The sequence below is a fragment of the Saprolegnia parasitica genome, assembly GCF_000151545.1.
Source record: "Saprolegnia parasitica CBS 223.65 unplaced genomic scaffold supercont2.24, whole genome shotgun sequence".
In the NCBI taxonomy this organism is placed as follows: Eukaryota; Oomycota; class Saprolegniomycetes; order Saprolegniales; family Saprolegniaceae; genus Saprolegnia; species Saprolegnia parasitica.
In genome coordinates this window covers 319,381-342,270 of record NW_012156418.1, presented here as the reverse complement: position 1 = coordinate 342,270, position 22,890 = coordinate 319,381, and the positions used below count along the sequence as shown (strand labels likewise).

General features: G+C 57.1%; 7 protein-coding genes across 7 annotated transcripts; 3 read left to right on the top strand and 4 right to left on the bottom strand.

Annotated features, from left to right (window-relative positions):
- Positions 1-1,647: 1,647 nt before the first annotated feature.
- SPRG_06316 (hypothetical protein) lies at positions 1,648-2,541 on the bottom strand (the record flags this gene model as incomplete). The annotated part of the gene is made up of 6 exons (XM_012345697.1): positions 2,481-2,541; positions 2,387-2,434; positions 2,116-2,331; positions 2,006-2,071; positions 1,846-1,955; positions 1,648-1,798 (listed from the first exon to the last, which is right to left on the bottom strand). Exons 1-6 carry the CDS (start codon positions 2,526-2,528, stop codon positions 1,648-1,650), a joined length of 639 nt encoding a protein of 212 aa, XP_012201087.1. The 5' UTR covers positions 2,529-2,541.
- Positions 2,542-2,924: 383 nt separating this feature from the next.
- On the bottom strand, positions 2,925-4,885 carry SPRG_06315 (hypothetical protein; the record flags this gene model as incomplete). Its single annotated transcript, XM_012345696.1, has 8 exons — positions 2,925-3,059; positions 3,112-3,249; positions 3,298-3,564; positions 3,619-4,056; positions 4,104-4,267; positions 4,325-4,483; positions 4,532-4,632; positions 4,680-4,885. 8 exons carry the CDS (start codon positions 4,883-4,885, stop codon positions 2,925-2,927), a joined length of 1,608 nt encoding a protein of 535 aa, XP_012201086.1.
- Positions 4,886-5,298: 413 nt separating this feature from the next.
- Positions 5,299-6,940, top strand: SPRG_06314 (signal recognition particle protein SRP54). Its single transcript, XM_012345695.1, has one exon. It carries the CDS (start codon positions 5,359-5,361, stop codon positions 6,907-6,909), a length of 1,551 nt encoding a protein of 516 aa, XP_012201085.1. The 5' UTR covers positions 5,299-5,358; the 3' UTR covers positions 6,910-6,940.
- Positions 6,941-7,415: 475 nt separating this feature from the next.
- Positions 7,416-9,223, top strand: SPRG_06313 (hypothetical protein; the record flags this gene model as incomplete). The annotated part of the gene is made up of 5 exons (XM_012345694.1): positions 7,416-7,481; positions 7,532-7,713; positions 7,756-7,832; positions 7,885-8,002; positions 8,051-9,223. 5 exons carry the CDS (start codon positions 7,416-7,418, stop codon positions 9,153-9,155), a joined length of 1,548 nt encoding a protein of 515 aa, XP_012201084.1. The 3' UTR covers positions 9,156-9,223.
- A 1,420-nt stretch (positions 9,224-10,643) lies between these two features.
- SPRG_20133 (hypothetical protein) lies at positions 10,644-11,653 on the top strand (the record flags this gene model as incomplete). The annotated part of the gene is made up of 2 exons (XM_012345758.1): positions 10,644-11,588; positions 11,648-11,653. 2 exons carry the CDS (start codon positions 10,644-10,646, stop codon positions 11,651-11,653), a joined length of 951 nt encoding a protein of 316 aa, XP_012201148.1.
- A 4,207-nt stretch (positions 11,654-15,860) lies between these two features.
- SPRG_06312 (hypothetical protein) lies at positions 15,861-18,006 on the bottom strand (the record flags this gene model as incomplete). The annotated part of the gene is made up of 3 exons (XM_012345693.1): positions 15,861-16,489; positions 16,534-17,636; positions 17,679-18,006. 3 exons carry the CDS (start codon positions 18,004-18,006, stop codon positions 15,875-15,877), a joined length of 2,046 nt encoding a protein of 681 aa, XP_012201083.1. The 3' UTR covers positions 15,861-15,874.
- A 2,693-nt stretch (positions 18,007-20,699) lies between these two features.
- On the bottom strand, positions 20,700-21,293 carry SPRG_06311 (hypothetical protein; the record flags this gene model as incomplete). Its single annotated transcript, XM_012345692.1, has 2 exons — positions 20,700-21,186; positions 21,283-21,293. The coding sequence occupies 2 exons, from the start codon at positions 21,291-21,293 to the stop codon at positions 20,700-20,702; spliced, it is 498 nt and encodes a 165-aa protein (XP_012201082.1).
- Between the last annotated feature and the right edge of the window lie 1,597 nt (positions 21,294-22,890).

Genomic DNA, 22,890 nt, shown 5'->3' with positions numbered 1-22,890 from the left:
GCCGCGGGCCAGTCTCGACGCCAAGTGCACTAACGAGTGGCAACTCGTCGGCAACGCCATGTCCGTGTTGAGCTCGGTCTTGATCAAGGGCTTCCCAGACCGCGAACGGTGGGACAACCCTCCGCGCTCACGTCGCCAAGTGCACCGCCAAGTTGCACACGCTGCAAATCAGCCATGCACTCGCTACTGACGTCACAATGGGCCAAGTCTGCGATGAACTTCGACTTTGTATGTCTCTCTGCGAGTTGAGGTTGCACAGGACCACCATGATGCTCGAGGCAGTCGCGACGCGAGCGCAACGTGTGGACACCCTCCCACTGTCCCTTCTCAGTTCGCTGCGCACAAACGCCTTGACAAAGTGGCTCGCAACGAATCACAACATTGAACTTGAGACACTGTAGCTCGACGAAAGACGATGCCCTTGCGAGGGCACTAGCGACGTCGTCAAGGCTGTCAAGCCTCACGCTCACGAGGTGCACCGATCTCCAGCAGCGTCGATCAGCGGCACTTTCGCATAGCACGACCGTACGCCTACAGACTAAAATAATGATACCATTCTTGCCATTGCGTAATTATCTTTGCTTAAAAGGCCCTCTTAGCTCCTCTCTTGACGCCGGGCGTTGTGTTGATTGCGTCGGGCTTCCTGCACGAGGACGAGAAATGCATCGCCTGCATCTTGAAAAGGCAATATCACTGTGGACTGGAACTGGATGTCGCGACCAAAATAGTGGTGAGCAATAGAGCGCGCGAGGCGCAAGAGGGAGCGCCAAGTGAGGGCAAACTCCTGGCGCAGAGGAGGAATGCAGTGGAGTAGCTGCTTGGGTGAGGGCTTCGAGCGGGCCATAAGCAGTCACATGTAAAGATGGGCGTGTTGAGCCTCTAGGTACCGACTAAAAGTAAATCGAGGAGCCTCAACAAATTGCCCAATCGCTTGCACTTGACAAGCAGCATGTCTTGTCAGGTTGAAATGCGTGCTCAACGCTGCAGCCTCGAGCTCAACATATGACGCCATATCATTGCGAAATACATGTGTGTATCACTCACTACGTTCCCTTCATAGCAGTCAGTTGCGATACACTAAGTCACTTTTTGGTAGATGGGACGATTGCTTGCACTTGACAAGCAGCATGTCTTGTCAGGTTGAAATGCGTGCTCAACGCTGCAGCCTCGAGCTCAACATATGACGCCATATCATTGCGAAATACATGTGTGTATCACTCACTACGTTCCCTTCATAGCAGTCAGTTGCGATACACTAAGTCACTTTTTGGTAGATTGGACAATCGTGTGTTGGCATACGGGCCATACGACACACAACATGTGTGCGATGTACTGCGTAAGTGTCGGTATTCAAGCAGTGCGTGGGTCAGGTACTACTTGTCGTCTCGGGTGCGTGGTTGGGCAGGTAGTGCTTTGGTCCGCAGCGGAACGAACAGCAACTCGTCTCGTCCGACTTGCCAACGAGTGCTCAAGCGTGCGACGATGCATCGACGCGCATTATGACTAGTCCATGCATCCACTATGACCAAGGAGCACCTGTCGAACGCGAATCATGTGGTAGTCTTTCCAAAGACAAGCATAGAATTGTAGCTATAATTGTACTAGTACATTGAGTATTGCATTTACTGGTTATGATGTTGTCCTCGACTATTCATAAGTTAGGACCGGGCGAATGCAGAGCGGGCATTTGTCCTTGTTGAGGAGCCAGCCTTGAATGCAGGCGCGGTGGTATACGTGCGCGCACGGCAGGCGTACCACGACTTCCTTCGGTTCGTAGCACTCAAAGCAGATGCTGCACCTAGTCCAGCAATATATCCAATGGCCTCAAATGAAGTATAAACGTACATGTGCTCGTCCGAGGCGGGGTGTGACCACGTGACGTTCGGGAACAAATCGCAAATGTACGTGCCGACCGAGGGCCACGTGCGCTGGTACTCGCGCAACGCGGGGCGCTCCTACCACAGACGCATGAGATGACTACACGCGGTATCGTCAAGCATCGCACCTCGGGCGTCACGGCCCAGAGGCTACGATTTTCGCGTTTCTTGATCTTGTTCAGTCTCTTCGTGTTCTACGCAGACAGACATGAGCTCACACATGGGCAATGGAATGTACCGCAGTCTTCGCATCAATGTGCGCGCGGTATGCAGCATATTCCTCGTCCGAGCGCTTTTTTTCTTGACGCTGTGGTCGCAGCGGCCCGGGCTCCGGCGCCGGCCCTTGCTGGCGCGTGATGCGGTCCGTGGGCTTAGGCGGCACGCGACGCATCTTCTTGCGGGCGCTCGGCGCAGGCCCGCGCAAGCTCTGGACCTCGCTGGACGGGCGCCGGGCCTACATGAGGATACGTCGTCTACGGGACGGTGCATGTCGTCGCGACGGGGCCCACCTGGCGTATCGTGGCGCCGCGACGCTGCTGCTCGGCCACAGCCTCCTCCTGTAGACGTCATGAGCTCGTGGTCGCGCCAGCGGAGCGCACTTACATGTTCGTCGTCCGAGAGCTCGAGCACGTCGGCGCTGAAGCGGACCATTGCTCTGTTCGCCGCCGTTTCGATTATGACGATTTCAATTGGATCGCATCCGGTTGTTCTATCCGGATAACGTCGATTGGATTGCGGATCGCCTTCTCCCGCATGGGATTGGCCAATTTTTTACTGGCAGAGCGCCATGATTGGCTGGTTTGCGTGGGCTTTGAAATTGAAATCGAGCGCCAAGAGGCTTGGGACCCTAGCAGGGACCTCGTGGTAACCTCTTTTGTGTGTCAAGCTTGGTGCATTAGCAATGCTGGAAGCGGACCAGTGGACCTTTGCTACAGACGATGCTAAAAACAGCGTGGACGACGGTACGACCGCGTGCCATGACATGCAGTGGTGGCTTCAAGGAGCGTCCAAGGATATTCAAATCGTCGTATTAATGCATGGAGCGATTTACCCGCGTGCGTACGCTTGCGTGATGCAGCACGTTGCAAAGTAGAAGAGCGGCAGCACCAAGTTGTCGATCTGGCACGTCACTGCCTCGAGCGCGGTCGTGAGCCACGTGCTCCAGAGAAACCCGAGAAAGACCTATCCATAACTCTTAGACACCTTGTCCATATTGGAGAGGAGAGGCACGTACTGGAGTCGCCCACGGGTGCGCAGAAGGAACGGCTGCGTACGCAAAGAGCACCATCGAGATAAACACCGCGACGCTTCCCTCCAACGTTTTCGTTCCGCACACTTTGGTTCGGCCAACGCTCGAGCCGACCACCGCGCCCTAGACCACCGTCATTTCGCGTGTCATCGAATCAAATACACGTCGTACCATGGCATCGCCAATCCCTAAAGCAAGGACACCCGTGTTGGCGAGGAGCACAGTCGACGCGGTGGGGCAGAGCCAGCTCGGGAGCGCGCAGCCCAGCAAGAGGTACGTGTGGCTCAGCACAATGCGTCCGTCGTCGCGATGGTCCAAGTACGCGCGCATGAAAGCTGCAATCGGACGGCCCATTGGCGGCACGGACAGCGCTCGGACGCACTCGAGAATGAAGAAGAGACCAATCGCAATCGCGTAGCTGAGGCGGAGGAGGTCCATCTAGACACGCATGGCAGATGACCATAAGAAGTCTAGAAAGCACAAAATGTGTACGTCGAGGAGGCTGGCCGGTAGAAACAAGGCGACCGCGAGAAAGTGGTAGAGCTTCCGCGCGACGATCTGCCGGAGGCCGAGGGTCGATGCGATCCACGGACAAAGCGGTACGACGACGCCAAGAAGCAGAGCCCAACACGCAAGGACGCGCAGCGCACTGGGCGTCGAGATGCGTGCAAAAAGCCAGTGGAGAATCGACTCGCGCAAGAGGAACGAGCTCCAGACAAGAAACACGACGCCCACGGCTGCAACCAGACCGCCAAAGAGGAGCGTTGGCCGCAGCGGCAAGGGCGGCGACGGCTTCTGAGGCGACGGCGCACCGTACCGTCGAAAGAGCGGCGTGCAGAGGACGCCAAGCGCAACGCCCGAGACGAGCACGAGCTGAATGACAATCGTCGTTGGCTCGTGGATCGGAATCCCGGCGTCAAAGAGTGCCATCTACAAGCAACCGTCGCCAGATGCGTCGTCAAGGGTGCGATTCATACCGACTGCAGAGTGTAGAAAACACTGTCGACAACGACAAGGGACATGCCCTGCGAAAGCACCATGGCTTCGCCAAACGTAAAGGATCGGGGAAGCGCGGCGAGGCCGTAGCGCAAAAGAAGGTTGTAGACGGCCAAGGCCGCGTGGAGCGGCCACACAGACGTTCCTACGCGAACCACAGACGAGAGCTCGCGCCATATCGCAGTGCAATGATGTGCCATACCGTGTAGGTAGTCCAAAGGCAAAAAGCGGGACAGAATCTGTACAAGCAACGGCTCCCACAGTGCTGTGGGCGACAGCGACCATGGCGCGTGGGCTACGAGGCGCACGAGCGTCGAGAGAGACAGCACCATGACGCAGACGAGCAATACAAGTGCATACGCTACACGCACTCGAGTCAGATGAAGCACGCGACTACATATGCAGGTACCGTCGAGCGTCGACGTCTCGGCAACGGCGACGAGGAGCCGACTGCAACCCACTAGCGGCAGCAACACGGCGCCGACGAGGATACCGGTATCGTTTTCAGGCCTGCACGCATGCGTCAAGACGACGTGTGCAAGAGATGGAAGGAGTACCGAGTGCGAGCGATGGTTTCAAGAGGTAGGTAGACATGCGCTCGCATCGTCGCGACGGTGCCAGCGACGAGCATGGCCATGAGGCAAGCGAGGAGAGGCTGCAGCTGCGGCAGTGCATCGAGCACGTGCAGATGGGATGAAGCTGCGTAGAGCCAAGCGATGGCGACGCCAAAGATGGAGGCTTCGACGGCGACACGGGCCTGCATCGTGCGCAGCAGAGGCGGAATCGGGCTGTTGATGCAACAGCGCGTCGCTTCATTGCCCCAAGCACGCAATATGCGGATGCTGGCCAGGATATCCGGATGCGTTTTGAATTGCGCGAGTGGCGCTTCGATTTTGTCTTCGAACTACGCCAACATCGCCTGGCGCTATTTCACCGTCCTTAAAGGCATCAAGCAATACCTTGCAGCAGGCTACGTAGGTTGTAGAAACCAAGATAGCGGCGATGTATCGACGTATAACTTTACATCATAATGCAACGTCCAGCGGGTTAGACAACGCGTTGCTTTTGCTCGCCATCAACGATTGCATCGCTAGAGTGCGTGCGAATAGCCAAACGATTTAGATGGCGAAAGCGCAGTTTAAACTTCGATATAGTATTTTAAAACGATGTATTTTATGGCGTGGGCGACCACGTCAGCCAAACACAAGCGAAAGAGGAAGTCGAAGCAGCAGCAGCATGGTCCTCGCGGAGCTCGGGACGAAGATCCAGTCGGCGCTCGTGCGCCTCAGCAGCGCGTCGGCCGTCGACGACGAGACGCTCAACATGGTCCTCAAGGAGATCTGCGGCGCGCTCCTCGAGTCGGACGTCAACGTGCGCCTTGTGCAGCAGCTGCGCACCAAGGTCAAGGCCGCCATGGACCTCAAGGACGGCGTCGCCGCCAACCGCCCGAACCTCATCCAGAAGGCAGTCTTTGATGCGCTCGTGTCGATGCTCGAGCCGCAGACGGCGCCGTACAAGATGAAGAAGGGCCAATCGAACGTCGTCATGTTTGTGGGTCTGCAAGGGTCGGGCAAGACGACGACGATCGCCAAGTACGCGCATTATTACAAGCGCAAGGGCTGGAAGACGTGCATGGTCTGCGCAGATACGTTCCGCGCCGGTGCTTTCGACCAGCTCAAGCAGAACGCAACGAAGCTCCAGGTTCCGTTCTACGGTAGCTACACGGAGGCCGATCCCGTGCGCATTGCGCAGGAAGGTGTTGCGCAGTTCCGCGCCGAGCACTACGAGATCATCATCGTCGATACGAGTGGTCGCCACAAGCAAGAGTCGGACCTCTTCGCCGAGATGCAGGAAGTCTACGACGTCGTGAGCCCGGACGACGTCGTCTTTGTCATGGACTCGACGATCGGCCAGGCCGTGCACGACCAAGCGACTGCGTTCAAGGACGCGGTGCCCGTCGGTAGCGTCATCATCACGAAGCTCGACGGCCATGCGAAGGGCGGTGGCGCCATGAGTGCGGTCGCGGCCACGGACGCCGCGATCACATTTTACGGTACCGGCGAGCACTTTATGGATTTCGAGCCGTTCAACGCGTCGTCGTTTGTGAGCCGGCTCCTCGGGCGCGGCGACATCAAGGGCCTCATGGAAGAAGTCAAGTCGAGCGGCATGCTCGACAACCAAGAGGAGATGGTCAAGAAGTTCCAGAAGGGCGTCTTTACGCTCCGCGACATGTACAACCAGTTCCAGTCGGTCATGAAGATGGGCCCGCTCTCCAAGGTCATGGAGATGATCCCGGGCATGTCGGGGATGCTCGGCAACATGCTCAAGGGCGGCGGCGAGGAAGGCGGCACGCGCATGCTCAAGCGCTTCCTCTACATGATGGACAGCATGACGGCCGCCGAGCTCGACGGCGTTGTGCAGTTGACGCCCGAGCGCCAGCTGCGCGTCGCAAAGGGCTCGGGCTGCAAGCCCGCCGAAGTCGACTTTCTCCTCAAGATGCACAAGCAGTTTGCCGGCGTCGTCCAGCGCATGGGCAAGAGCGGCTTGATGAAGGGCGGCGACGCGGCGATGGCCAAGCAAATGGAGCGCAACCCGAACGCGGTCATGCAGCAGCTGAGCAAGGCGATGGACCCGCGCATGATGGCGCAGATGGGCGGCCCCCAAGGCATGATGAAGATGATGAAGCAGATGCAAGGCATGGACCCGAGCCAGCTGGGCGGTCTCATGGGCGGCATGGGCGGTTTTCCCGGTATGGGCGGCGGCTTCCCCGGCATGCCCAGCTTTTGAGAGGTTTCAATAGATTTGCTATGTAATGCGTTGCCTTGAATTGTGCTCGACGTTTGGCTCGATTGGGACAAATCGATACCAGTGCTATTATCACGGCGACTGCACACCAGTGTTATAACAGCGGTAGTTAATGCTGTACAGGTTGTCATGTGAGAGTATGGTGAGAGTCTTCGACCCGCACTTCGCGAAAGATCGCGCGCCGCAAATTCCCGTGTCACGCGTGGCCCGATACTGAAACGAAATACAGCCCAGAGTGTGGGCCATTCGTCGCTTTGAGTTTCGTTTGAATGTTGGCGCCACAGTATTTTATTATATGTCGCCACCATAGAGCCATTTGAAGAGATATTTATTTCAAATGCCACTGGATACGAACTCAAGGCGAATCTCGCGAAACTCAATTCAGTGGCATCCAAAATGGAAGTTTGCTCAAAGTTGGAGCGGAAGCCCAGGACCACCACTGACACCGTGCGCGGGACCCTCGACTCCGACGAACCACCATGAGCGCCATGTACGACATCGACGACTATACCTACGATGAGGATGCAGTCCAGATGTCGGTGACCAAAGGACAGGTACGAGACGCGTCCAGGAGCCCACGCCCACTCACGCTGCCCAACACTAGCGACGACGTGGTGCCAAGCCCGTGCCCGAGCCGCGCGGCGGCGACCGGCGCAAGCGCCAAGGCGGCGTCTCGGCCAACCATTTGCTCAACTTTTCGCTGCCCGAGCGCGAAGAGAAGGCGGTCGCGATGCGCAAGAAGAAGGCGCCGCCGCCGCGCACGCGCGACGAGTTCCTCCACGCCAAGTACGCGACACACCTCGTGTCCTGAGCTCATCGATTATGTAGCTACCGCTTCGTGATCGCGCCGCTTGCGAGCGAGAAGGCCGCGAACGTCCTCTTTGACCCCGAGGCGCTCACCGCATGTACGACGAGTCTTTTCTGGCTCTCGAAAGTTGACGCGCCTTCCATCATTAGGGGACAATGTCGAGCAAGTCATCGTGACCAACGAGCAGTCGGAGGCCGACCGGCGCTGCCCGATCTGCCTCGATACGCTGCGCGCGCCAAAGATCACGCGCTGCGGCCACACGTTCTGGTACGATCGGCGTCCATCGTCGTGCGTGGCTCAGTCGCGTCTGCGTAGCTGGAGCTGCATTTTGATGTACTTGTCGCTCAGCGAAAACTACTGGTGGCGGTGCCCCATGTGCTTTGACTCGGTCAAGAAGACGGACCTGCGCAGCGTCCTCGTGGACCGCGAGCGCAGCATGCCCAGCGTGAATCGTGCCGCAACATTTGCGCTCCTGCATCGCTCCAAGGGCAGCTGGTTCCCGCACTTGCCGACGACGGGCTCCCGAAGCGGCGTGCCGTCTGTGCACAGCGACGACGGGCGCTTTAGCCGGATCCTCGAAGCCTCGGCTTCGTACCTCCGCGAGATGGTCGAAGGCGAGCTCCTCGACCTGCAGCGGCTCCACGTCGAGGCCGAGAGCAGCGGCGAGCGCAACATGCTGCCCGTGATCCAAGAAGGTATCACGTTTTGCGAGAAGCAGCTCGAGAAGCAAGGCTCGGCGTCCGCATCGGTGCCAATCAAGACCAGTGACGACGACGCGTCCGAGCTCTACACGTTTTACCAGCTCGCGAACGGCCACACGGTGTTTCTCCACCCTATCACGATGCGCTGTTTGGCCAAGGAGTTTGGTGACGCGCTCCCGTCGTCCCTCGGCGGCAAGGTCCTCGAGCTCGAGCACGTGGTCATGAACGACGATGCGCGCAAGCGGTTCCGGTTCCTCAGCCACCTCCCAGGCCTCTGCGACTTTTACCTCGCCGAGATTGAGCTCAAGGACACTGTCTCACCCGAGACGCTGCTGCACTTTCAGAGCGACCTTAAGAAGCGGGCTCGGGCGCGCCAAGCCAAGAAGCGCGCCGAGGTGCACGAAGAACGCAAGCGCCTCGACGCTGTCGACGCGCGGCTCGTCAACCTCACGCTCGAGAACGAGATGCTGTGGCCTGCGCCGCAGCCGACGACGCTCGTGTCGTCCTCGTCTTCGTTTCACGCGTCGGACTTTGCGCTGGACGACGCCGACGCGTTTCCGAGTGAGCTCTCGCCGGACGTTCCTGCTGCTGCGTACGCAGAGCCAGCAGCGTCGTGTTGGGTGACGCCGGCCGTGAGCACGGCAAACATGAAGTTCAAGAAGACGACCAAGAAGGGCACGTCGCTCTTCTCGACGTCACAGCGCCGCAACTACCGATAGCTTGTGCTCTAGAAAGAGCCCATTTCAGCGCACTTGTAAAAAGTTGATACATGGCATTCCAAATGCAACCAGACTAAACAGTTGAGCGCACGGCAAGTGCGGTGTTGCAGAAACGTCGCTGAGCCGCCGAAAAATCGAGGACGCCGGGTGGTGCAAGGCTATAACAGTGCTTAATCGACTTGGTGGGCGTGAGCCTGATGCAACTGGGCCCGAGTCGAAAAAGAACTTTGTGTTACCGGGCTAGAGTCCATCAATCCAATAGTGTGTCCAACGGCTTCTCTTTTCAGCCTACTAGTACACAATGAGCGACGCGGAAGACACACGCTGCAGGTCTTTCACACTTCCACCGACTCCATCGCGTTCAATGGCGTTGCCATGGACGTTGAAGGCACGTAAATTCGTTGCTCCATGTTCAACGACGCCGCGACCCGTTTCGACGCCAAGCTCCAGCTCAACGACATCTACGCCATCACGAATGCGCTGGTCTGTAACCACGACGATTTCGGTCGTAAATTCGACCCACGCCCCCACTTTGGCATAAGATTGTAATGGTAACGACATTATCGTCCGCTCAGTCGACGACGACTGCACCATCCTGGAGGTCGATGTCTCCGCGACCATTGCAACACATCGCCTGCATTTTTCCCTCCGCAATTCATTCCAACCGCAATCGTGTACTAGTATCTTTTCAAATTTCACTCCACTCTCCTCCTGCTTTACTTTCCCTCAGAAAGAGGTTTCCTACCGGGCCACTCCACAGGAGCCTAGTTGCAGGATAGACGCTCGTGCTCATCCGCGTACAACAAAAACTGATGTCCATTTGCGAGTGTTTCCAAACTTGAAGTGTGTTGACCCCGCCTCGGATGACCACACGTGTGCTTAGGCCCTAAGCACACCTGTTAGTAATACCCTAAGCCTTAGGGTATTACTAACTAGTAGTTGAGTAACGATGTTTTTGCACAAAGCGCGGCACGTGTGTAGCTTTACATGAAATAACGGATACATGTAGTCTGCGCTACTCCTGGAACACGACAAGTGTGTGCTTGCACAGAACCGCCGCGATGTTCGAGGCCGTCACGACGCGCGCGCACCGTGTCGACACACTCACGCTACTAGTATCCTTTATCCACTCCTTGTCGGTCTTGCTGCTCGGGCATTGGTCGAAGGTGCGTGGCAGGCAGTTTAATGCATTCATGCAGGATCGAGCGAGTCCAAAGGACGATGCGACGAGCCAACCATGGCGGTGAATCACATGCGTGGTGGCGTTGAGTATCTCCGTTGAACAGATCTTCCACATCGCGAGCGACTTTAACGCCGAAGATCTTGGCCGCTGTGCTTCCATCTCCTGCTGCCACGTACAAGATCGCTGCGTCTGGGGCAAGGGTTCTCGAAATCGGCCAATCAAAAGCGTGTTTCAGGTGGTCCATTGTATATCTCTTGTTTTGTATGCAGACCAGGCAGTTTATTTTAATTCCACCACTTTCCAAGATGCTGAAGAAGCCCAAGCATGCATCGGCCATGACGATCCCGGCTGCGGTCATCGGGTCGCTCGTCGAGTACATGGACGCGCGCCTGGACGCCAAGGCCATCCTCTTGGCCATCCCTCACGACGAGCTCACGGCGCCGCTGGCCGCGCTCCGCCGGCTCATGACCACCGCGAAGGCCTTTGACGGGCAGTGGCCCATGGTTAATCCCGAGTTCGTCCCGGACGACTACATTCAACTCGTCTTCGTCGCGCTCCCCGTTATTCCGAAGTTGCAGGTCAACTCGGTATGGTGCATGGAAGATCAACTCCGCGACTGCGACCTCGACGTGGCGACTGTGTTAGCCGCACTGACGCCCAAGCTCACGGCGATGGTTTTCTGGTACACGGATCCGTTTGAAAAGCCGCCCTTGCGATCATTTTTGCCGATGTGCACGCGGCTCGTGCACGTCTCCGTCTACGAGCGCGATATCGCTGCAGCAGTATTGCCGCTGCTGCCGCCGAGCGTTTGCGAGTTGTCTCTTCATGGCCAAGAGTATGGCCCCGATGATCTCGCGGCCCTGTCACGGTGGCTCAAGACGGGGCGTGCCAAACGCCTCGTTTTGAATCAGTTCAACTCGGAAACAAGTGCTGGTGCCATGGCCGAGATGCTGGCGACGACCGCCTCCGTCACAAGCGTGGCGTTGATCGACTCCGACGGCCTCATCCATGCTCTTGCGGCGGCACAACGTCCTCTCTGGCATTTCACGGACGTCAAAATCGATACGGACAACGACATCGACTGGGCCGGCATCCTCATATTGCTTTTGGATCTCTCCAAGCTCACACGCCTCGTGGCTGACGCCCTTGGTGACTGGAGCTGGTTCGTCTCGCTCTTGAAGATGCCGCTTCTTCAAGAGCTGGCACTCCGGTCCATTACGCTCACGGTGTCACGAGCCACCCTCTCCGACGTTCGCTTGCCGAGCCTACGCGTGCTAGAGATCAGGGACGTGCAGGTGGGCGACGCCAGCTTTGACGCGCTTGTCGACTGGGCGACGCAGCTACCCCAACTGGACGACCTGCACTGGATCAACACGGGGCGCGAATATTCGTCTCGCACTTTGGCTCTCGTCCAGCAAGCCATCATCAAGTGGACGCAGACGCTCTCGGCTCTGTCGCTTCGATCCTGCGCCTTTGTGAAGGCGAGCATCCCCTGCCTTGCGCAGTCGCTCCGCGCGCGCTCGAATGATGCACGGCCATTCGTTCTCGACCTACGAGCCTCTAACGACCTACGAGCCCATCACGATTCCCGCGTCATCCTTGGCACTGACGATATTTTTGTTCTTCTCAACGCGCTCAAGGGTCGCGCAAATGTGATGCTCAAGCTCAGCGTCGACGAAAATGACGAAGCGGCTGTCAAAGCCCATGCGCGAGCGACGCGCATTTCGATGGAGATTCTCAAACGTAACGGGACAGGCTTTGTCGAATCGCTCTTTTACGCTTTCTAATCCTATCAATTGAGTTGCGGAGCAAACTACGTGTCGTATTTAGTATACTTGAGTGGCATGTTGGATTATCATACAGTGCGCGTACTAAAGATAGGCCACCTGGGGTTCTTACACTTCTAGCTATCTGGAGTGGCAATGGATAGTTGTCAAACGTGTCATAATACTTGTTTATTGATGTGCCAAGTTTTCATGCACGTAGGATACGATTTGAGGTCAAAAATGAAAAAAACATGTGATTTTTTCGATATTATGGCGAAATAAAGATAGGCCACTTGAATGTATAGGGTCGTTACGAGGCGTTTGACGCTACTCGAATGCCCGGATTTTCTACCTATGCGAGCTACAACATGTAGGCACCAGTTGGGCATGCTCGCTACCAGGTTTTTCAGTGTTGTTTGCTCGATGTCTTCCCAAAATTGAAGGATCGCAGAAATGTGGCGCTGTCGGTCCAAAAACTGCCTTCCGTTACAAGGCGTATGACGCTACTATGGCCAAAAGGTTCTCAATTGAGTTGAGGTCGGGTGAACGGGCTGGCGAGTCCAAAAGGTTGTTCTAACAGCCGGTAAGCCACTGCCGCGTCTCGCGGCTGACGTGGATCGATGCGTTGTCTTGCTGGAAAATGAAGCCGTCGGCGTGGAACGCGTGCGCAGCGGGCAGTATGTAGTCGGAGAGGGTCACGGTATACGCGTAGCTGTCTTGCTGACCGTCGAGGGTCTTTAAGTCGGAGAGACCGATGGCGGAAAACGCGCCACAGACCATGACTGAGCCACCACCAAATTGGCGGCGCGAGTAGCATTGCCAGCCGTCTGTACTGTCAAGAGTGACCTTCTTTTCGTCGGAGAAGATTACCTGGGTCCAATTGAGGCCCTCGCCGACCGTGTCGGAGGCGAACCGGAGCCGGGTTTGGCGGTGCTCTGCGGTGAGCAGTAGACAGCCGAGTCGCTTCTCGAATCGGAACTTTGGGTGCCACTGGAGCAGTTGCTGAGCTCGGCAAATGCTCACGAGAAGGTTCAGGGACGTTGCAAGATGGCGGCATGACATGCGGCTTTCCCAGCTTCGCGGTAGAAGGCTCGAAGCAGGGTTGGTGTCATCTCGGGTGGCCGTCCGGGTGACTTTTCCGTACCGTAGCCTTCACCCTAGGCGTGGAAATTCCGGGTGACCGTTCGGGAGCGACCGACCTTTCTTTCAATGGCTTCTTGGATCCCCACCCGGCGGTGTCAAACGCGAGAATTTGGCCTCGCTCGACTTCGGTCAGTCTCGTGCCGCGGCCCATCGAGTATCGGGCAAGGTTGGTCGACAAAGGTACTGCAGAGGATCTCCAGAGGCCGAGAGGGTGGCGGCCTAGGCCGTGGCGAAATTTGAAGTGCGCAGCTGCAACGAGAGGCTCGAAAATGCCGAAAAAGCTTCAAGTGGCCTATCATTTTTTCGCGCCAAAAAGTTGCATTTTGCGGTTTTCCGGGCGTTTCGCGAAAACTCCTTGCCCGATTGATTTCAAATTTTAGGGTCTGACTCAACGAGACAAGGGCTTTCGATTGGAGCATTTCGCGTTACGTCACGATACATACCGCGTGTGCTTCGGATGCGCCCCAAGGTGGCCTATCTTTATTGCGCGCACTTTACTGTGGTAACGTGCACGAAATGGACATTTAGACTTATCGATCGCGTTGCAAGCGCCTCCCAGCCTCATTGCTTCTTTGGCTCTGTGGCGGCTCTTGCACCCAGCTCGTCGGCGCTCACACAACGGCGATATCCGTGTCGGTTGCCTCCTTCCAGCACCGCTGAAACAAATCGAAGTGGATCAGTGCAGCTCTCGCGTTCAAGCGAGATTGACAAGTTGGTGCGTTGATATCTAGCCGCGATGCGTGTTGCAGTCCAAGTTTGTTCGAGTACACAAGAAGACAGTCGTTTGATGCATAAAACACAAATTCATTCAATTCTTTTACGCGGTATCTGCCTACTCGTCGGCGGCGTCTGGGATGTAGCGATACGTGGGGCGCACCTTGGGCGCGAAGTACTAGTACCCGAGACGGAAGCCCTAGAGATAGTACATGGCATGCCGGTAGATGCACACGCCACAAAAAACCTTCATCGTCCACGGCAAAACGCGCGAAGCGGCCCCGCTGTTTCCGTGGACGATGGAGCCGCCGCCGCGCTCTTCGTGGGCGTTGAGACCGTCTTGTTGGCAGCCGCCGACAATGTCCCACGCGCTTCGTCTGCGCGTGTCGCGACGGCTTGGGCTGCGATCCCGGGCGCATGCTCAAATGAAAAAGGGCTTGCTTGAACATCCAGTTGGGCGTTGAAGGGTTAGATGACATGCAGGCGTGGTTCGCGCCACCCACCGAGTAGCATCTGGTCCAAGTGGACGCCTATCAGCCGCCGATTGGAGGCAATCGTTGGAATGATAGGCGCCGTCTCGGCATCGGACTGCAGCCAAGCAGGTGCTTACTTGATTCTAGGAAATAGAGTGGAGTCCACCACTGAGAGTCCACCGAGATGTACATACCGAGCTCATATGCTCAATGCACGGTGATGGAGGCGACAGTAGCCCGAGGCGATTCGTCGTCATCAAGCCGGTCGAGACGACGCATCCTTCTGGCACCTCGTTGCGATGCGCTCAGGGTCGTGCGCTGGGTGGTGCAGCTGGTGCCAGAGTAGCCTTCGGAATCTTCACAGCGCCACCCACCAGCAATGAGGCGTGCGGATCTGGCTCGTCGTCAGTGTCGAGAGATTCGTACGCTCCTCCTCCTCGACACGTGGTATGCAACTCCTTGACGAACTGACGGCCCGCGCAGCGTCAACGTGTCTCTAATACTGTCCTTGCGGGCGAGCATTTGGGGTGCCCACATGCGCGCAGTCTTAAGTGGCATGCCACGTTGAACGCCTGATTTCGAGTTTTATTCTTTTCTGCTTTGGAACGCAAACTTATCGAGCTTGCGCTTAAACTAACGCGAGCGCCTTTCTACAATGTACGCAGCCGCAGTAGCCATCGTCGTCTCTATCGCGGCTAAACGAACGCAACTCTCCATCCATTCTCAGACGCAGCGGACAAGGAGACGTCAAACCACTGTCGTCAGAAATATGGCCTGCCGCTCTTGCCTTGGCGTCGTTGCGTGGTGTGGCCACGGATCTCGATGAATCGTTCGAGTTGGATGGCGAGGGTTGACCGACGGCGAGGCCTCTTGTGATGAATTGCACGGCCTGGCGCAGCTTCCACTGGTAAACCGACGTCGCTTGGGTCGTCTTGGCAACATGGACCGCAGCCATTCGTCGCCGTCGCCCTTGACAGAGCCCACAGCCAGGTGGTTCTGCACGTTGAATGTTGTTGTTCGCTGGGCCTCGTCCTGCACGAGCGCAATGGACACGGACGGCCTACTTGCACTTTGGTGCGTCGAATGCAGGCATTTTGTTTTGGTTGAAGCTGCAACCAGAGCCAGACGTAGCTCGATAGGGCGGCTTGTACCGTGTTGTTGGCCAGTTGAACGACATGGCAAACCTAACGCTTCTGTTTGGACTCCTGTAAAACAGTCGATGTGCTCGAGTGGACCGTTCATAATCGACAAAGATGGAGCTTGACCGGCCTTCGAGCCATTTCCGTCCTTCCCGACGCAATTTTAAAGAACTTTGTTGTAAGGTTGCTACGAGAGCGCCATACAAGACAGAAAAGAAAGACAGAAAAGCACTTGATTACGAAAGACGTGGCAAAGCCCATTCAGCATTTCGGAGAGGGCCGCCTTGGTGGAAGCGAGCATTCAGGCGTCGATGGGGCCGGGCGATGCGGACTCGTTGGCGGGCGTGGTGTCGTTGGTGGTCGCATCGTCGTTGGCGGGCGTGGCGTCGTTGGTGGTGGGCGTCGCTTGGACGTCGAGTGGCCGTGCCCAGAAGACTGAGCCGTCGTCGCGCGCGTGCTGCACGACGCCGCCATAGTCGCCATCGGGGTCTCCCTCTCGCACGATGTCGAGTAAAGTAGCATTGAGCTCTTTGTCGATGAGCTCCATGCCCGCCACTGCCGTCGTGAGGCCACTCAGCACTTTCTCCAAGATCGGAACCGCCAGAACAAGACCTGGCACTGGCACGACCGTCGCCACCGCTGTGGCCGCCTTCATAAACTTGATTCCGAACTTGCATGGACGCAGAAGGCTGCCGATGATCTTCCGGAACTTGTCGGGACATGATGTGTGTTTGATCGGGATCGGGTACATCCTCGAATCGAGGATGGGCAGGCCTGTGCGCTCGTCGACGATATAAAGAAACCCGCCGCGTTTGCCGGCCAGGAACTCCTCGGACGGCTCCGGAACCACGGGATTGGCCGGGTCGATGCGGTGCTCGGTGTATATGAAGGACGTGGGCATGTCTTTGTGCTTGGACTACACAAGTACATGAGACATCGATATACGCAAAGTGGACGCACCTCGAGAATCGTTGTCGCTGTCGCACGACGCGTGGCCTCGAGGTCGCCGGAAAAGTCGTCCATGCGTGCGAGAATCGCGGCACGCGTCGCCGTGTCGCTTGCTTGCACTTGGCTCGTCAAGTCACCAATGCTCTGCAAGACCGCAGCGCGGGACGCAGCGTCGGCGGCTTGCAGCTGTTCGGACAAGTCATCAACTTTCTTGAGGATCGCAGCAGAGTCGGCGTTGGCCTTGTCGGCGGCCAACGAGGTGTTTGAGGAATTGAGAATGCCCGTGACAGCGGACAACTCGACAATATCTTGCTGCATGACGAGGTTGCTGTCGGGGTCGAGCGACACTCGCTCGAAAAGCTCATCGACGCCGCCGCCATCAACGCGGCGACGAATCGCCTTGAGATCGTTTTTGACGTGAGCGAAGATGTTGGTCATGGCCGTGATCATGGCCTGTTGAGCCTTGGCGACCGCACTCTGGAGCTCCATCGAGGCCTGCATCGAGGCCTGCATCGAGGCCTGCATCGAAGATATGGCCGCCTGCAGCGTATGGAGTGTTGCAGGCGGCGGAGGCGCGGGAGTCGCCGGCGGCACCGAGACACGCGCGCTCACCGGGACGGGACTCTGCGCCGACAGCGGCATGTTAGTTTCTTGAGACGACTCACTCGACCCCGTGCTCTGGGAGAGCGGCAAAGGGCCGAACAGCTCGTCGTCGTACTTGCTTGGTTTTGCCTCCCGGTGGGGCGGCGGCATCGACAAAGGCGTGCGCGCCGGCGTCCCAGTCGATGAGACCGGCGTATATGACGCCCGTGGTACCAGAGGAGGTTTGGAGCTGTACGGCGACGGTCTGCCGGGTGTCGACGGCATTGCCGCCGCCGGCGTCGAGCTGGGCGAGAGCACGTGCGTCATCGGAGCCGTCGCGGTGGTGGGCGACACAGAGGACGGCGGCGGTGTAGCTGCAGCCGGCTTTAGCGGCACTTGGGCATTGAAGTTCAAATGCTTCTGTGCCGGTGGCGCCGCACGCTTTGGCTCGGGTGTCTTGCGTCTGGTGGCTGCGGTCGCTGAAGGCGCGGGCGACGCCGGAGTCCCTGGCGCCTCGGTCCTGAGTTTTTTCGCTCGATATGGTCTCAATCTACACGTAGAGGCGGTATGAGCACCGAATGAGTAGGAAAGCCGGACGTACTCGTTGTCGAACGTCGTCTTGTCCAAGAGAAAGAGAGCTTGTAGCAGCGGCAGAGCTTCCGTGGCGCCTTCGTCCGGCAGCTCGTCCACGTGCTTGCGGAGCGTCGTCCAGGCAGCGGCTTCGAGCTCGAGCTCTGAGAGCTCGTCCTCATGCATCGTCCAGTGGCCTTGGTCGTTTTGCCGGTAGTAGCTCTTGAAGGCAATTTGGAGGAGGCTCCGCGGTAGTTGGTTGCCGCTGAACGCAGCCATGGCGATCTGGATCGCTCGACTGTGGTCGTCACGATTGCGCTTGCCTTGGGCCATGGACGAATCTCAAATGACACTCGACAAACAAGAGGTCCCTTCAAACGTAAATAATTTTCAAATATTAATAATCGATGGCACCTTGACCGTACTATGTCACTAACCGCAATTGTGGAATTTTAAATCGCACGTTGAAGTTGGCAGGAGAGACTGGCGCGAAGGGTTCTCGGTGCTTTGGATGCACTCGGAACGATCTTCCATCAGCAACGACAGTCGACAGTAGCCATCGGTGCGTCGTCGTCACCAACGCAGTTGACATCTTTCCTCCCGATTCTCCGATGAGACGGCGAGGGACGCGTTGGTAGTAGCTTGAGTCGTCAGACGTGGCGTGTACGTTGATGAAACCCATTGCGACCCCTTTGGTCAGGCAATGCATGGGCGCGACCGCTTGCTGGATTACCTGAGGCGGGTGTCAGGATTGCCCGATACGTCATGACGCTTCGGCGTCCTCGGAAGGCAATCGTCCAGTTGACGAGGTCGAAAAGTGACAGGAGCCCGCTGTTGACCAATCATTGATCACGTTCCGTCGCATCGTGAGCGTTTGATCACCCGAGCCACTCACTATCACTTCCAACAACGATCGCAGGTCACGCTGGCGCAGCTCGCTGGCACAGTCGTGAGCGGTCTCGTCGGGCGCAAAGAGGTCGATGGCCGGCGGTGTCGGCTCGGTCTTCTTGAGCGCCTCGACGCGGCCGTCGTGCTCCGCTTGCGCTTCTCGCGGAGAGCAGCGCGCTCTGCCTCTTCGTGCAGCCACTGGTCGCCCCGGACCTTCCCGATGTTCGCGCGCGTCCACACCACTTCTTGTGCTTGTGGATCCGGCTCGTTTGGAACTCGATCTCGAATGGATGTTAATTGGCTCAATTATAGATTCTTTCAAGCCAATCACAAGGCTTGATTCACGACCTCGTCTCAAGTACCGTTGTAGTGTGAGCACCATTCAGCACAACAACGAGTAGCAGCCCACAGACGCGCCAGCGCCACGTAGCAGCCGGGTATACCTCTCCACACACTTGTTGAATGACGTAAATGTCGTTTCCGGCACTGCACGTACGCAATCACGCGCAAATCCATTTGATATTTTTCGAGGTGGTGGCAGAATCGCCCAAATACTTCACGTGACATCGCAGGGTTCCAAAGCTCCAAGGACCGTAAAACTGGCTGCCACAGTTGGCGATGGGTCTCGACCCGGTCTGCGACCAGCTTGTTGGTCGCCGTCGTTGCTTGGGCACTCACACCAAACTCGAAGTGCCGAGCGTCGGTTTTCACGAAATACGACATGCGATTTCGGTTGAAAATGCGTCGAAATCGCGGAAACCGAGGACGTCATCTCTTTTTGTTCATGTTACATAGCGTGTTGCATGTGGCCGAGGGAGACAAAAGTGCGCGCGATACCCCTGCGTGATGAGGCCTTGCATCCCGTACAGTATTTCAGTATAGCGAAAAATCACACTATATCGAAATATTGTTTGCCGCTGTCATTTGCTCTCGCTACAGAGCTCGCACGGCGACGTCACATAGCATGTTGGACTCCCCAAAGTGTGGTCTAGCACTCTGGCAAGTATGGACGATTTCATTTTCAAACTTCATTCTGGTCGATCCGCCGGCGCGGTGGGCCTGTGTTCACCAAAATATGGTTATTTATGGTTGTAAATGGTAAACGCCAATAGCAACCACAGGCGACGCCAGAAAGACGACGCCGAGGCTCCTCGGGCGCCACTGACGCTGCTGCATTGTGCTCGAGGAGACTCCATCAGCAATCTCTACGTACACACCATCATGAGGTGTCGCTCGGTCGCAATGCAGCGTTCCTCGTCGGTCTCCCTCATTTTCGTCAACGCCATGCCAAAGCGTTTCAGCCAATCAGAGCGACAAGACTTTAGCTTTGTGGCCAATCAGAGCGGCAAGGATTTCGCTTTCGAGCCAATCGTCAGTGTTCTTGCCGCCGTTCTCGAACTGATCATCGCCGCCAGGCACGTGGTACGTGGCAAGCCGTGCGCAGGCCTCAGGCCGAGGCGCTCACGCGACGTCGCTGTAGGTTGTATGGCGCAGCCTATCTATGCGTGACGAGCCACCGAGTCGGCCCTTGGGCGGAGCCCTGGCCAATTCTTCGACGGCCTCTCTCGCACGTCGGCCACGGGATCGCCTCCGTGATGCGCTCCTCCAAGCTCCCAAGTCCTGCGACGACGCTGCGATATGCCTAGCATGATGGCCGCCGCGACGTCATGCGCTTGCGCGTCCAGAACGGTTATGGCTACGGCCACATCCGATCCGACGGCGCGTCCACGCTCCGGTCGCTGCCGCCACACTCTACGGTACGTACGTCCAGTCAACGCTCGAATCGTGTCTCGACGTCGAGCCTGCATGCAGCTGCTTGCGCCGGCCGTCGTGCGCTGCACTCGTTTTCATCGCCTTATCCTCTTCTTCGTCCTTCGTGGCCGACAGCTCGCAGCCAACGTCGACACGCTCTACTGACGGCGGCAAGACACATGCCATCCTAATGCTTGAGCCACACGGAGATGTCAGGGACTGAGTAGGCCGTGACGGCGGGCTTTGCCGCGATCACCAAGACGAGCGCCATGGCGCATGGAATTGCTTCATTCTATATGCACTTTATACTACGATGGTCCTTTGAAGGCCACTCGAAACGACCAAAACGAATGATTTGGATTGATTTCATCTCGAAAAGACTATGTTTACCAGACGATGCACTTGTTGACGGGGTTCATGGGCGACCCGGCCTTGCACTGGAACGCGTCGGCGAACGCGGCCGAGTTGTAGAGCGGGCCGTGGACGCGCCACTTGCCGGGCGAGTGCGGGTCCGTGTTGAGCAGCAGCGTCGCGGCGGCGTCCGACCGCTTCTCGCACCAGCCCTGCGCAAAGGCCGTAAAGTAGAGCTTCTTGTCGTCGTAGCCAATCTCGGCGATCGACGGCTCGGACGCCTTGGCGCGGAGGTACGCCAGGTACGCGAGCTTGAGGCCGCCGTTGTCAGCAATGTTTTCGCCCAGCGTGAGCTCGCCGTTGAGGTGCCCGAGGAGCGTCTTGCCGTCGAGGCCGAGCACCGGGAACGTCGAGTACTGGTCGGCGAGACACTTGGCGTTCTTCTGGAACGTGGCCTTCACGGACGGCGACCACCAGTCAAAGAGAGCGGGGGACCGACGGGACCTTTTTTCGAACCCGGCACTACAGAAGTATGCAAGAGAACCAACACATGAATAAACTCAAGGTTTTGGTATATTTGTAGGCGTGATTCTGACGCTGGTTGCCAAGGACGCCAACAACCAGAACATCGTACTGGCCTGGGCAATTGTGCCGGGCGAGAACAAGGCCAACTACTACTAGTTCCTCCGTTGATGCCATGCGGCTGGACTCGACCTCCAAATCCCGTGCATTTTTACGGACCGGGACAAGTGTCTTAACGCCGTCGATGTCTTGCACGGTGAATGCGTCTATGTCGCTCTCAAGTTCTGCTGAATCCACCTCACTCGCAACCTACAGAGCAAGTTTGCCAAGTACGGCGGAAAAGATTTTGAGGCCTGTCCCTGGATGCTCCAAGAGTCCGAGACGCTGGACAAGTACAAGCAGGTTTTGATGGCAATCGAGACGAAGTACGACTTCGAGGTAATCGTAATTTTGTGCTGCTTCATCTGAAAATGCGCTATCTAGGTGGCAGCGTATCTTGGCGCCATCGTACCCGTCAACTGGGTTCTGTTTGTCAACAATCCAGGCGGCGCCAATCTCGACGCACGCCCTCTTTACGGCTGCCGCGACACCCATTTCGTCGAGAGTGACAACGCCAAAGGTAGGCGACTGATTAATAATCGTACTTACAATGCGCTAGGCCTCCACAACAACCAACGGAAAATGCTGCCTTTTAGTGCGTTGCGGATTGCGATGAGCGAAGCCGTCGAGGGCTCGGACGTAGGTATGCACGCTACCTGGTCTCTCGCACAATCCCGAATCACGACCACAAACTCTCCTCGCTTGAAGCACAGGACACGTACGAGCGCGTTAGAAAGTCCACCACATCTCTATACCGGCACCCGCGGTACTTGCAGGTAAGAACACATTTCAACAACAGATCATTCAACCCAACCTTGCCACCGCCCGCTTCTTTGACCCGCCCGAGGCGCCCCGTTTTCTAGGCCGCACCAAGATCGCGTTGCCGATCGTCCTGCACCGCGACCTCCAGTCGTTGACGCCGCCTCAGTCGCTGGCGTCTCTCGAGGACCTCAACCGACTGCGTAGCTGTGCCGCCCACGACAAAGCCTGGAAGGCCTTTACACAGCGAGTCGTCATAGGCCTCACCCACGGCCACAAGCGCCCCCGGACGACCACAGAAAAGAAAAACGAGCCCCCGCGCCGCCGCCTGCGCAGCCACGGCCCGGTGAGCGAATAAAGAAGAAGCAGATTCCTAGACTCTACGTATGTGAACTGTAACAACGAAGATAACGCGAAACACGTTCATATAAGCCATCGCTGTGCTATTAATATCGATGTACCACTTGGTAGTACACGCTTGCGGCTCTACGATTCACAGACCCGGTACCGCGGTAGATCATGCGACCCCCAAATGATATGCCAGCTGTTCCACACCATCGCGAAACACACCGTACAACGGCGCGAAAAGCGGTCCGACATAATACGTTTGAAGCAAAAGCCATCGCTGTGCTATTAATATCGATGTACCACTTGGTAGTACACGCTTGCGGCTCTACGATTCACAGACCCGGTACCGCGGTAGATCATGCGACCCCCAAATGATATGCCAGCTGTTCCACACCATCGCGAAACACACCGTACAACGGCGCGAAAAGCGGTCCGACATAATACGTTTGAAGCAAAAGCCATCGCTGTGCTATTAATATCGATGTACCACTTGGTAGT